The sequence below is a fragment of the Somniosus microcephalus genome, chromosome 2 (assembly GCF_052327205.1).
Source record: "Somniosus microcephalus isolate GS21.2 chromosome 2, FLI_Smic_1.0, whole genome shotgun sequence".
In the NCBI taxonomy this organism is placed as follows: Eukaryota; Metazoa; Chordata; class Chondrichthyes; order Squaliformes; family Somniosidae; genus Somniosus; species Somniosus microcephalus.
The window spans coordinates 317,736,488-317,750,796 of record NC_140988.1 but is presented as its reverse complement, the minus strand read 5'-3'; the positions used below and the strand labels follow the sequence as shown (position 1 = coordinate 317,750,796).

The window sequence follows — 14,309 nt, the reverse complement described above, 5'->3', positions numbered from 1 at the left end:
AGATGAAATGTCAATCACTGACGTCACCAGTAACCAGGTGCCCCTTAATTGGCCCGCTGGGCCTGCTGGGCGGGCTTAACAAGGTCAATCAAGAGAAAATAGTGTGGATTGGCCACAAGTCGATGGAGGTGGGACTACAACCCAAAAAGTGGGAGTCCCGCCTCCAAAAGTTCCCCATTGACAAAATCGAGCCCATAGTTGGATTTAAAAACTTGTAAGCTAAAGAAATCTGTATATGTTTTAAAAATGCAGTAACCAACATTTTCTTTGCTCTGAACCTCACCATGTGCAACATTGCATCATTCACACCACTTCTGCAGCTGTCATCTTTTCACAAACATCAGACCAGACTCACAACACGCCACACTTACCTGGCGTGGTGTCCGGATGCTGGGAAATCTGACCCAGAAGCGGGAAATCCCAAAACAGGCTGAAAACTTCTGACAAGTAACTGTTAATAGGCAGGTAATTGCCTTTAATCCGCCCCCCGCCGCTAGGTGTCAGGTCCATTCGCAAATCGGGGACCCGACACTTGGGAAAGCTGTTTGGAGGCAGGTTGACAGCAGGATCGGAACCCGCCATCAATCAAATTGACTTTAACCTCTGACCCACCTTCAAACCTGCCCTCTGAGCACCGGCAAAATCACAGCCATAGAGAGAGAGAGACAGGGACAGAGACAGACAGGGACAGAGAGAGAGGGAAAGAGAGAGACAGGGACAGAGTGAGAGAGACAGGGACAGAGAGAGAGAAGGGTGAGGGTTCAGGCGGGCGCATGAAGTCCGTTCCCAGGGACTGAGCAGGAGCGCACTTTGGAACAACCCAGATGGAGGCACAGCACACATACAATGGCTGCTGGAAGGAGGCCAACGCAATCAATCTTTAGGACCGTGGTGAAATTTTAAAAAAGTATTTGGAAAATTGTTTAAAGCCGGAAAAAAATACGGGAAAGTGATGTTGAATGTCCCCTCGGTAAGTTCCAGTTAAATTTTGCCAGGTGTTGTCCCCTTTTTGAAAAAGAGTTTATCAGGATTATTTAAATCATGTTATGAAAGAGGGGAAAATGTTTGTGCCCCTGTTTGTACCTCAGAGTCTGTGAGAGGTGGAGGGAACAGGAGCAGAAAAAGAGGAAACAACAGGGTCGATTTTAACTCAGGTGCGGGCAATTGTCGGGTTCCCCGAATTTCGTGATTCCCACACGAATCTAAATGGATGTGTGAGATTGATGCAATTTTAACTCAATTGGCCAATTGATTTCCAACGTGTGGGAAGCCTTTGCAAATGGGTTTTTCATGACTGCAAGTACCCTCCGATGACGTCATCATTGCTGCTGCATTTAAGGTCCACAGCAAGCTTTGCTTCCTCTGCAGGCTTCCAAGCTTTCCCCTTATGATGGCACAGGAGCCTGCAGGAACAATGGCCAGCGGGAGGGCAAGAGCTGCGCCCAAATTTGATGAAGCATCACTGCAGGCATTGTTGGATGGGGCTAGGGCCCACAGGGAGGTCCTGTTCCCTTCTTCAGGGAGGAAGAGGCCTCCCAGTCAGACCAAGGCTGTGTGGCTACAGGTGGCTGGGGAAGTCAACTCCTTGGGGCTCACATGGCGCACCTGGATGCAGTGCAGGAAAAGATTCCATGACCTTCATCGCACTGGAAAAGTATGAAGTTTCCATCACCCCCCAATCTGATCCCCATTGCCTTTCCTCACCAGCACTCAGCTTTAGCAATCTCTTCCTCCACATCCCACTTGACACTCACATCCATGCACCCTTAGCCATTCCCTCTCTCTCTATGCTCACATTCACCTAACTATTCGACCATGCAGCCCTTACACTCCCTCTCACTCTGATGCTTTGAACACAACTGACAACACACAGGGAGGGCCCTTGGTCTTGCAACCTCACTCCATCTTTGTCTCCTTCTAAGTATCTATGCCATGCAATCTCTACACTCACTCCTTCATTCTCACTCAACCTCCGCTTGTCTCCCTCATTGCAGGAGAAGAGAGCTCACAACAGGAGAGAGCGAGCCAGGACAGGTGGAGGGCCACCCTCATTAGCCCAGCTCACCCCCAGGGAGGAAGTCGTCCTGGAGATTGTTGGGGTTCATATAGATGCGGAAGTTGGGGAAGGACAGATAGGTGCATCCCCGCAAGCTGGTGACAGAATAGTTTTCCATCTCTCTCATTGACATTGCATGAGTCGCTGATAATGATTCTGAAGCTACATCATATGGACTTATGATTATCTGCAAAATGCAATGTGCATGTTACCTTGGCATCACACCTCTAACTTTTTCCTTGACTCCCCCAGAGGACCATTGAGAGCCCCCGTCCCCACTGTGTAGGAGGAAGAGCCTGAGATTCCAGACTCCTCAGAGGAATCTGCAACATCTTAGGGCGCAGCATCAGCAGAAATAAGCGCACACAGCACCAGCGCAGACACTCACACCTCGGTGGGACCTTCGGGACATAGAGTAGTGTTGTCACCTGGTGTATCACAGCTCACAAGTGAGCATCAGCAGATTGTGGAGACAGGGACAGCAGTGGAGAGTCCTCGTCGGAGGGCGCAGGACTCTGCCAGCTCGGCTCAGCTGCATGACGACCCTCTGTGTTTGGGTCCATCCATAAGATCAGAGGTGATGGAACTCCATGCACAAATGCAGGAGTCTCTGGCAGGTTTTGTCTCCAGGGTCGCTGCGAGTGTGGAGCGAATGGAGGAGTCCATAGCGAACATGACCAGAGCCTTTGTGGAGTCAGTGACGCATGAACGCATCAACATGGAAAGGATGGCTACCTACGTGGAAATGATTGCTGTCTCCGTGGTAAGGCTCACTACCGTAGATGAGAGGATGGCTATGGTAGAGGAGAGGAGGGCTACGGCCATGGAGGAGGTTAGTCACCAGGGTATGGAAAACATGGGGAGTGTTCAGAATAGAATGACATCTCTTGAGGAGCGATGGGCATCTATTGAACAGAGAAACCAGACCTTCATGGAAGTCCTTCTGAGTAGGACTGCCAGTGCAGATACAGGTCCCCATGGCCCCCCTGATGTGCAGCAAGGTGCTCTCAAGCCACTTGCAGGCGCGGAGGGGCAGCTGACCCATGAGAGGGAGGTTGGTGGCAGGCCTCAAGGAAGTGGGGGTTCCTCTCCAAGCCCTCACACTTCCATGCCACTGCAGAGCCCTTGGTCAGAGCCCCGCTGGAGTCCACACCCAGTGAGATAGACGTCTCAACCCCTGCACAGCCGCAGGAGCAGCAGACTGCTGACGAGCCCTCACAGGCTCGCCACCCCAGAGGACGCCCGCCAAAGGTGTCGAGACAGGAGCAGCAGGAAAGTGAGCAAGGGGCCTCCAAATCTGCTGAAGCCACAGGGGAACCACTACGTACGAGCACGCGTAAGATTAAAATAAAGCACAAGTAGTCACAAGGGTAGTCACTTGGGTGAAATGTTGTGTATATTTTAAAAATGCCATCAGTTGGTTCTTGTGCATAAAAATTCTGATGGCAACTGTTGCAGTTCTGGCATGTGTCATTTCGCGAATGGGGCTTTCACATTGAGGGCTTAGGATTACTTGCAGTTGTCAGGATGCTGGTCAAATAGCTAGGAATCCGCAGGGTTTGGCCATTGTCGATGCTGAGGTAAGAAGTTGCGAGGCAAAAGAGTTTGATTTACTAGGCTAAGCAAATCTGGCCAGGATGAGTGCATTCCTTGCATCCCGGGCAGCAATGTTCTCGTGTAATGCTGCCGCTGGTTGATGAGCCTCTGCAGGATGCTCGTTTTCGCCCTCCTCCTCCTCATCATCATCATCATCTGAGGAGGGTATGTGAGGAGCTACTTGGTCCTCAGGAATCTGCAAGCCACGACGCTGTGCCATGTTGTGGAGTGCACAGCAAACCACGATGATTCTGGAGACCCTGGCTGCTGAGTACTGCAGGGCTCCACCTGGTCTATCCAGGCATCTGAAGCGCATCGTCAGCAAGCCGATGGTTTGCTCGATTATGGATCTGGTGGAAATGTGGCTGGATTTGTAGCGCTCCTCAGCTGCGTTGGCTGGCCTCCTCAACGGCGACATTAGCCAAGTCCTCAGGGGATAGTCCTTGTCTCCAAGTAGCCATCCGTGAAGTTGGTCTGGCGGCCTGAATAGCAGAGGCACACTAGACTGGTGCAGTATGAAGGAGTCATGGCAACTGCCAGGGTACTTGGCACAAACATGCAAAATCTCCTTCTTGTGGTCACACACCAGCTGAACGTTAATGGAGTGGAAGCCCTTGCGGTTGACAAAAATACCTGGATTGCAGTGGGGTGCCCTAAGGGCCACATGTGTGCAGTCAATGACGCCCTGCACCCTTGGAAAGTCTGCCAGATGAGCTAATCCAACCGCTCTCACCATCACAATTGCGTGATCCCTGGTGAAATGGATGTAATTGTGCGCGAGAGCAAAGAGGGCATCGGTTACCTGTGTGATGCAAGTGTGTGCGGCAGACTGGGAGATGCTGCTGATGTCTGCTGATGATCTCTGGAATGAGCCTGAGGCAAAAAAGTTGAGTGCGGTGGTGATTTTGATGGCCACTGGTAAGGCCTGTCCACCTGGTCCTCTGGGCAGCAGGTCTTGCTGTATCATTGCGCAGATGTCAGTCACTACCTGTCGCGAAAGTCGGAGCCGCCTTTGGCACTGCTGCTCAGTCATGTTGAGGTAGCTGACCCTGTGTCTGTAGACCCTGTTTGGGGGGTATCTCCTGCACCGATGGGCTTCCATGCGCTGGCCCCTTCTGGCCTGTGCTGCCTCAGGTGGGTGAGCAGCAGCCTGTCGCTCCTGCTGCTACTGCTGCTGGTGCTGCTGTTGTTCCTGGTTCTGCTGCTGCCGCGCCTGGTGCGCGAGCTCCTCTAATGACATGAAGGTAAGGAGTAAAATGGCTCCCATGCTTCTGGTAGATGCCTCCGCTGAGGAAGCGCTGAGTGAGGGTGGCGAGAGGGGTTTCCCAGGAGTTCACACTGGAGATGTGTGTGAGGCTCCAACCTTCCACAGGTGTGGTTAAGCCTGGTAAAAGTTGCCCCAGGCCTGAAACAAAAAAGCCCTGCCACCTGCAAATGATGATTGATCAAATCTCCTCTTTAATGGTTGACCTGCAGCTGATAGTCAGCAAGTCAATAGTGCTCACGCCAGGTTTCACAGGCGTGTTTTACGTGGGAAAAGGGTTAAAAATGCAAGGGCCTGTTAAAATGGCATTATAAAGGCCAGTTATTGCTGATTAAGGGCCTTAAAGACCAGTCCCGCCTATTGGAGGTGGGACTGATTCGGGACCATCAGACACGCTTGGGTTAAAATGGCTCGGGGTCGGGAACCAGCCGGGGGGGGGTCCCGCCCGCCAGTTTTAGCGATTTTAACCCCCCCCGCACGCCTGAAAGCCCGCCTCACGGCTCAGTTAAAATCGACCCCAACTTCTCCAAAACTGGTCCCAACTTATCGCCAAGGCTGGGGATAGATAACCTCACCGCCTTCTTAGAAAGTTTAACCACTTTATTCACTTTCTCATTTGAGCTCCATTTGGAATTCGTGTTTATTTTATTATTTTTTGTTGTATGTTTAACGATAGTGTTGAAGAGGGAAAGAAAAACTTAGAGCAACTTCTTCTGTCAAAGCTGCAATGACACTTAAAACAATTTAAAGATTTTTAATGAACTTTTCACAAAAAATGAGTGTTAAAAACACCACCCCCCCCACCCCCCCCAAATCAATTTTCTCCTCATCTAATCAAGTTTCAACCAGGTCTTGAAGTCCAAATGCTTTTAAAGAGGTTCTGAAATGCTTAAAACGTTTTAAAATTGAAATTTCTCAATATTTGATTTTGAACGTTCGACGAAAGTGAATAGCTTTACACAAACATGCAATCATGCTGTTGAGGAGGGGGAAGGTCAGGAAGGATTTGTAGGAGTTACATATTACTTTTTATTGATTTTGTAAAAATATTAAGACGTTTAGAAAGAAAACGCAAAAAAGGGGAAAAGCACAAACCATTTTATGTTGTCTGTCGTTCTACATAAGAACATAAGAAATAGGAGCAGGAATAGGCCACTTGGCCCCTCGAGCCTGCTCTGCCATTCAATAAGATCACGGCTGATCTTGGGCTCAAAGCCATTTGCCAGCCTGCTCCCCATAACCCTTCACTCCCTTATCTTGCAAAAATTTGTCTATCCACTTTAAATGTATTTAATGAACCAGCTAAAGTAATTCAACACTTCGTGATAGGAGCAGGGATTAATATTGTGGAGAATGTTTGAGAGAAAAACATCAGAAGCAAAATTCGTAAATTAATCTTTACGTCAACATATTAGTAAACATTTCCAAGTCAGTCTGATTGGTTCTCCTGTCCTGGAAGAAAGTTTAATGTTTATTTCTGTTAAATCATAGCTTTTACATAGAAACATAGAAGATAGGAGCAGGAGTAGGCCATTCGGCCCTTCGAGCCTGCTCCGCCATTCAATGAGATCATGGCTGATCATTCAAATTCAGTACCCTGTCCCTGCCTTCTCCCCATATCCCTTGATCCCTTTAGCCTCAAGAAATATATCCAACTCTTTCTTGAATATATTTAATGAACTGGCCTCCACCGCCCTCTGTGGCAGAGAATTCCACAGGTTCACCACTCTCTGGGTGAAGAAATTCCTCCTCATTTCAGTCCTAAATGGCTTACCCCTTATCCTTAGACTATGACCCCTGGTTCTGGACTCCCCGGCCATCAGAAACATCCTTTCTGCATCTAGTTTTTGTTTTTAATTCAGTGACAAAAATTGTGTATGTCTTTTTCTGCACTTGTGAATAAGTGTTGCATTCTGACACATTACATGGGTGGTGTGATGATTCAAGATGACAATGTTTATTAATGGAAGTGACTGAAGTTGAAAATACAGATACCCGTTCATGTTCAATTGTTCAATTCTTTTCAATACTGTGAACTAAAGAACTACTGCATTTTGTATTTGTTGGTTGTCTGGTTGCATTATGATTAATATCCTAATCACTTATGTGGACGTACAGCACGTCAGCACCACTGCTCCTGCTGCTTGTGCAGCCATTGCTATAGTGACATGAGGGATGGGCTAATATGTTGAAAACCTGAAAATTAATGCTAATTGCATGAATAGATATGCCTCTTTCAGCTCACCTTGGGGTTTTGGATTGTTTGTCGATGAATAGCCGTGTAACTGAGTGACTTTTATGAAGTGTTAATGCATTATTATGCAGTTCTTTTACATCCCAGTCATTTCTGACAAGTAATTCTTTTATTAAATAGAGTTCGTACATGATGAACTAAAAGCTTTTAATTAATTCTACCATAAACAAACTTGCAGAATGGGCATGTAAATGACAAATGAATTTCAATATAGATAAGTGTGAGGTGGTGCATTTTGATAGGAGGAATAAGAAGGCCACGTACTCCTTGGAAAATAAGAATCTAAATGGGGTAGAGGTGCGAAGGGATCTAGGGGTATAGATTCACAAAGTGCAAATAAAGCACTGGGGTTCATTTCTAGAGGAATAGAATTCAAAAGCTGAGAAATTGTGTTAAACCTGTATCAAACCTTGTCTGCTTGTCTCATGATTTGAGACGGTGGGGTGGCAATATGGCATTACTGGGTACATATGCTTATGAGTGGTTGTTGCTGTTGTAAAAGTTGTTGTTGTAGAGATTGTTGTTGTAAAGGTTGTCCACGGACAAAAAGGAATTCATGGCCCGCTCAGTACAAAAAAATTTAGAGGGAACATTACCCCCATCCCGATCATCTTGCCGCTCCCGGTTCCCCACCACCGATTTTTAACACAGCCACCACAACCCACGATCTTCTTCCCGGACCGGCTCCCCTCGATCTTCTTGCCGCTCCTGGCCCCCACACGATCCCTGCCTCCGTTGTGCGGCCTAGTGCAGCAGGCCTTCCCGCCTGGAGCCAACCAGCCTCTCAATCTGGTTGGCTGTGGGTGGGGAACAGAGGCTTCCCATTCAAATCGGGCCCTGCCGTTAAAGTCGGCAGGGCCTGGAGGAAACCCGTTCTCCCGGGTTTCCCAACCGACTCTGAGCCCACCCACACCCAACCCACCTTCCCCATTAAAATTCAGCCTTGTGAGTTCAAATACCACCCTTGCAGTTTGAGAATTTGAATTCAGTTTAAAATATGGCAAAGTACACCAACCAGTAAATGTGACCACGACCCACCTAGTTCAATAATGTCTTTCAGTGAAGGCAAACCCGCCGTCATTAACTGGTCTGGCCTATACATGACCCCAGTGCCACACCAATGTGGTTGACTCTTAACTGCCCTCTGAAGGGGCCTAGCAAGCCACTCAGTTCTAATCAGGGATTAAAATAAATGCTGGCCTTGTGAGTGATGCCCAAATCCCAAGAATGGATTAAAAAAAAAATGTTAAAACTCTCATTTGAGCGGAAAAATACAGAGTTCTAGGGGTGTATATACACAGATCTTTGAAAGCAGGACTGCGGGTGGGGAAAGGTGAAAAGTATTCTGGGTTTTATACGTAGGGACATCTGATACAAAAGCAAGGAGGTGATGGTGAATCTGTATAAGATGTTGGTCTCACTGGACTATTGTGTGCAGTTTTAGGCATGCCGTTATAGAAAGGATATGGAAGAGGTGCAACATAGATTCATTAGGATACCACCAGAGAAAAGAGTTATAATAAGAGACTTAAATAACTAGAATGGTATTTACTAGAGCAGAGAAGGTTAAGGGGATCTAATTGATAGTGTTCCAATTTTTTTTTAAATTTCAGTGTTAAATAGTGAGTCTATTTCCATTGATCTGTGAGTTAGTTACATAGAGGCATAGATTTAAGGTTAGCACTAAAATTTAGATTACACTTTTTTGTGTAAAAAGTTGTTAGGAATGCACAGAAATGATGGGCCAAATGATAACTCAGATATCTTTTGTTGCTCTAAACAGGTACCGCCCCCAAACAGTATACATGTAGCATAACTCCCTCAGCTGATGAATCAGTGCTCCTCCATGTTGAACAGCACTTGGAAGAAGCACTGAGGGTAGCAAGGGCACAGAATGTACTCTGGGTGGGGGACTTCAATGTCCATCACCAAAAGTGGCTCGGTAGCACCACTACTGACCGAGCAACCAAGTCCCGAAGGGCATAGCTGCCAGACTGGACCTGTGGCAGATAGTGAGAGAACCAACACGAGGGAAAAACCAATTTGACCTCGTCCTCGCCAATCTACCTGTCGCAGATGCAGGTAACCACCGCCAAATCCTTGTGGAGACGAAGTCCCGTCTTCGCACTGAGGACACCCTCCATCGTGTTGTGTGGCACTACCACCAGAACAGATCTAGCAGCTCAAAACTGGGAATACATGAGGTGCTGTGGGCCACCAGCAACAGCAGAATTGTATTCCACCACAATCTGTAACCTCATGGCCCAGCGTATCCCTTAGTCTACCATTACCATCAAGCCAGGGGACCAACCCTGGTTCAATGAGGAGTGCAGAAGAGTATGCCAGGAGCAGCACCAAGCGTACATAAAAATGAGGTGCCAATCTGAGGAAGCTGCAACACAGGACTATGTGCATGCTAAACAGCAGAAGCAGTATGCTATAGACAGAGCTACGCAATCCCACAATCAATGGATCAGATCAAAGTTCTGCAGTCTTGCCACACCGAGTCGTGAATGGTGGTGGACAATTAAACAACTAACAGGAGGATGAATATCCCCATCCTCAATGATGGCAGAGCCCAGCACGCAAGGGCAAAAGACAAGGCTGAAGCATTTGCAACAATTTTCAGCCAGAAGTGATGAATGAATGATCCATCTCAGCTGCCTCCTCAGGTCCTCACCATCATAGAAGCCAGTATTCAGTCTTCAGCCAATTCGATTCACTCCATGTGACATCAAGAAACGGCTGAGCGCACTGGATACAGCAAAGGCTATGGGCCCTGATGACATCCCGGCTGTCGTGCTGAAGACTTGTGCTCCGGAACTAGCCACACCTCTAGCCAAGCTGTACCAGTACAACTACAACCCTGGCATCTACTCGACATTGTGGAAAACTGTCCAGGTATGTCAAACAGCACTTACTCACCAATGACCTGGTCACCAATGCTCAGTTTGGGTTCTGCCAGGACCACTCGGCTTTAGACCTCGTTACAGCCTTGGTCCAAACATGGACTAAAGAGCTGAATTCCAGAGGTGAGGTGAGAGTGTCTGCCGTTGACATCAAGGCATCATTTGAACGAGTGTGGCATCAGGGAGCCCTAGTAAAATTGAAGTAAAGGGAATCAGGGGGAGTCATATCTAGCACAACGGAAGATAGTTGTGGTGGTTGGAGGTCAATCAGTTCAGCCCCAGGACATCACTGCAGGAGTTCCTCAGAACAGTGTCCTAGGCCCAACCATCTTCAGCTGTTTCATCAATGACCTTCTCTCCATCATAAGGTCAGAAGTGGGGATGTTTGCTGATGATTGCACAGTGTTCAGTTCTATTCGCAACTCCTCAGATAATGAAGCAGTCCATGCCCACATGCAACAAGACATGGACAACATTCAGACTTGGGTTGATAAGTGGCAGGTAACATTCATGCCACACAAGTGCCAGGTAATGACTATTTCCAACAAGCGAGAGTCTAACGACCGCCCCTTGACATTCAACGTCATTACCATCGCCGAATCCCCCACCATCAACATCATGGGAGGTCACCATTGACCAGAAAATTAACTGGACCAGCCACATAAATACTGTAGCAACAAGAGCAGGTCAGAGGCTAGGTATTCTGCGGTGAGTGTCTCACCTTCTGACTCCCCAAAGTCTTTCCACCATCCACAAGGCACAAGTCAGGAGTGTGATGGAATACTCTTCACTTGCTTGGATGAGTGCTGCTCCAACAACATTCAAGAAGTTCGACACCATCCAGGACAAAGCAGCCCGCTTGATTGGCACCCCATCCACCACCTTAAACATTCACTCCCTCCACCACCGGCGTACCGTGGCTGAAGTGTGTACCATCTACAAGATGCACTGCAGCAACTCGTCAAGGTTTCTTCGGCAGCACCTCCCAAACCTGCGACCTCTACCACCTAGATGGATATGGGCAGCAGGCGCATGGAAACACCACCACCTGCATGTGCCCCTCCATGGGAACACCACCACCTGCATGTGCCCCTCCAAGTCACACACCATCCTGACTTGGAAGAATATCGCCGTTCCTTCATCGTCGCTGGGTCAAAATCCTGGAACTCCCTCCCTAATAGCACTGTGGGAGTACCTTCACCGCATGGGCTGCAGCGGTTCAAGAAGGTGGCTCACCACCACCTTCTCAAGGGCAATTAGGGATGGGCAATGAATGCTGGCATTGCCAGCGATGCCCACATCCCATAAATGAAAATAAAGAAAACTGCATTCTGGCACTGCAAGTTCCCACAGTGAAATTATTAGCATACATCTGATAATACCAAAGTATATTTAAAATACCAACAGAAATGTGAAATTAAAGTGTTTGAAATAATCATTATGTTTAACTACTCAATTACAGAGATTCCCTCTTCAGAAGAACATAAGAAAATAGGAGCAGGAATAGACCACTTGGCCCCTCGAGCCTGCTTCGTCATTCAATAAGATCATGGCTGATCTAAGGCTCAAAGCCACTTCCCAGCCCACTCCCCATAATCCTTCACTCCCTTATCTTCCAAAAATCTGTCTATCTCCACCTTAAATGTACTTAATGACCCAGCCTCCTCAGCTCTCTGGGGCAGAGAATTCCACAAATTTATGACCCTCTGAGAGAAGAAGTTCCTCCTCATCTCAGTTCTAAAAGGGCGACCCTTTATTCTGAGACTGTGCCCCCGAGTTCTAGATTTCCCCATGAGGGGAATCATAATCTCTGCATCTACCCTGTCGAGACCCCTCAGTATCTTATGTTTCAATAAGATCACCTCTCATTCTTCTAAATTCCAATGAGTATAGGCCCAGCCTGCTCAAACTTTCCTCATAAGTCAAACACCTCATCTCTGGAATTAATCCAGTGAATCGTCTCTGAACTGCCTCCAATGCAAGTATATTCTTCCTTAAATAAGGAGACCAAAACTGTACGCAGTACTAAAGGTGTGGTCTCACCAATACCCTGTACAGTTGTAGCAGGACTTCCATGCTTTTATATTCCAACCCCCTTGAAATAAAGGCAAACATTCCATTTGCCTTTTTGATTACTTGCTGTACCTGCATACTAACTTTTTGTGTTTCATGTACAAGGACCCCCAGGTCCCTCTGAACTGTAGCATTTTGTAATCTCTCTCCATTTAAATAATAGTTTGCTTTTTTATTTTTCCTGCCAAAGTGTATAACCTCGCACTTTCCCACATTATACCCCATCTGCCAAATGTTTGCCCACTCACCTAGCCTGTCTATATCCCTTTGCAGATTCTTTGAGTCCTCTGCACAACTTGCTTTCCCACCCATCTTTGTATCATCCGCCAACTTGGCTACATTACACTCGATCCCTTCATCCAATTCATTAATGTAGATTGTAAATAGTTGGGGCCCCTGCACCGATCCTTGTGGCACCCCACTAGTTACAGTTTGCTAACCAGAAAATGACCCATTTATCCCGACTCTCTGCTTTCTGTTAGTTAGCCAATTCTCTATCCATGTAAATATATTACCCCCAACTCCGTGAGCTCTTATCTTATGCAGTAACCTTTTATGTGGCACCTTATCGAATGCCTTCTGGAAATCCAAATACACCACATCCACTGGCTCACCCTTGTCCACCCTGCTTGTTACATCCTCAAAGAACTCCAGCAAATTTGTTAAACATGATTTCCCTTTCCTAAAACCACGCTGACTCTGTTTGACTGACGTATGTTTTTCCAAATGCCCTGCTACTGCTTCCTTAATGAAAGACTCCAGCATTTTCCCAACGACAGATGTTATGCTAACTGGTCTATAGTTTCCTGCTTTCTGTCTCCCTCCTTTCTTAAATAGGGGCATTACACTTGCGGTTTTCCAATCCGCAGGAACCACTCCAGAGTCCATAGAATTTTGGAATATTGCAACCAATGCATCCACTATCTCTGCAGCCACTTCTTTTAAGACCCTGGTATGCAGGCTATCTGATCCAGGGGACTTGTCGTCTTTTAGTCCCGTTATTTTACCGAGTACTATTTCCTTAGTGATTCTGATGTAGTATTAACTGTTTTGTCCTAAGTTGCCACAGAAATTCAGGTTCCAAAGGTTTAATATTTCACTTACCTCACTCCAGTTCCCAGCTTCCCATTTAGTACACGTCTGAGTATTGCAGAGCATGGTGGTTTGAGGCTGAGCCTTCATGTTGCACTGCTTGTATTCCATACAGTGAACTAATCGCTCTTGAATCCCGGCACCACATGTCCTTGAACACTGGAGGCAAATGCAGTCATGAGAAATTCAAGACCTTTTTGTAATCAAATTATGTCATTTTATTAAACACAAAGCTTCTTTTAAATTGCAATAATTTGATCAGAAATGAGCATCTCCTTCAACCCCTTTAATCACCTCACTCCAAGCGGAAAAGTGCCACTCGACGCAGGCCTTTAGATTGCAGCGAAGACTTGTGATTGGTTTGGTTCCTACGAACTGGCAGTGGAAAGGTCGCAGTGGTCTTTTATCACGAGCGTCTATACACTGTGTGTCACGGATTTTAGCACCACCTCCACAGTTTTCTGAGCACTGCAAATACAGAGGAAAGAATAATAAGTAGAAACAGTTCAACAGTCATGAATACAAATATGCTTTCACTTGTCTTATTTGAGCAGCAAGAAGCCAGTGAAATGCAAAAGGCTAGATGATATTTTCCATTCAGTGGGAGTGATTGGGACTTGCATACTGATTTATTTTCTTGTCTTTTGACTTGAATGTATTTTAATTTACTCCATTCTAGCAATTGAATACCAGGATCTTTTTTTACATTTCAAAAATTCAAAAAAGGTGGCAGAGAAAAAGCGGGGAATTATAGACCGGTAAGCCTGACATCGGTAGTGGGGAAAATGCTAGAGTCCATTATAAAAGATGTAATAGCAGAGCACTTGGAAAGCAGTGACAGGATTGGACAAAGTCAACATGGATTTACAAAAGGTAAATCATGCTTGACTAATCTACTGGAATTTTTTGAGGATGTAACTGGTAGAATAGATAAGGGAGAACCAGTGGATGAGGTGTATTTGGACTTTCAGAAGGCTTTCGATAAGGTCCCGCATAAGAGATTAGCGTGCAAAATTAAGGCACATGGGATTGGGGGTAAGGTATTGACTTGGATAGAGAACTGGT

The 14,309-nt window shown here is 46.7% G+C and overlaps 1 protein-coding gene across 1 annotated transcript in view; it reads right to left on the bottom strand.

Annotated features, from left to right (window-relative positions):
- The window catches only part of LOC147123535 (A disintegrin and metalloproteinase with thrombospondin motifs 12-like), a 967,639-nt gene that overhangs the window by 130,472 nt on the left and 822,858 nt on the right, over positions 1–14,309 (bottom strand). The window contains exons 21-22 of the mRNA XM_085974208.1: positions 13,539–13,712; positions 13,257–13,403 (exon numbers count right to left, since the gene is read on the bottom strand). Of these exons, the coding sequence (XP_085830334.1) occupies positions 13,257–13,403; positions 13,539–13,712 (321 nt within the window). The remainder of the gene's footprint in view (positions 1–13,256; positions 13,404–13,538; positions 13,713–14,309) is intronic.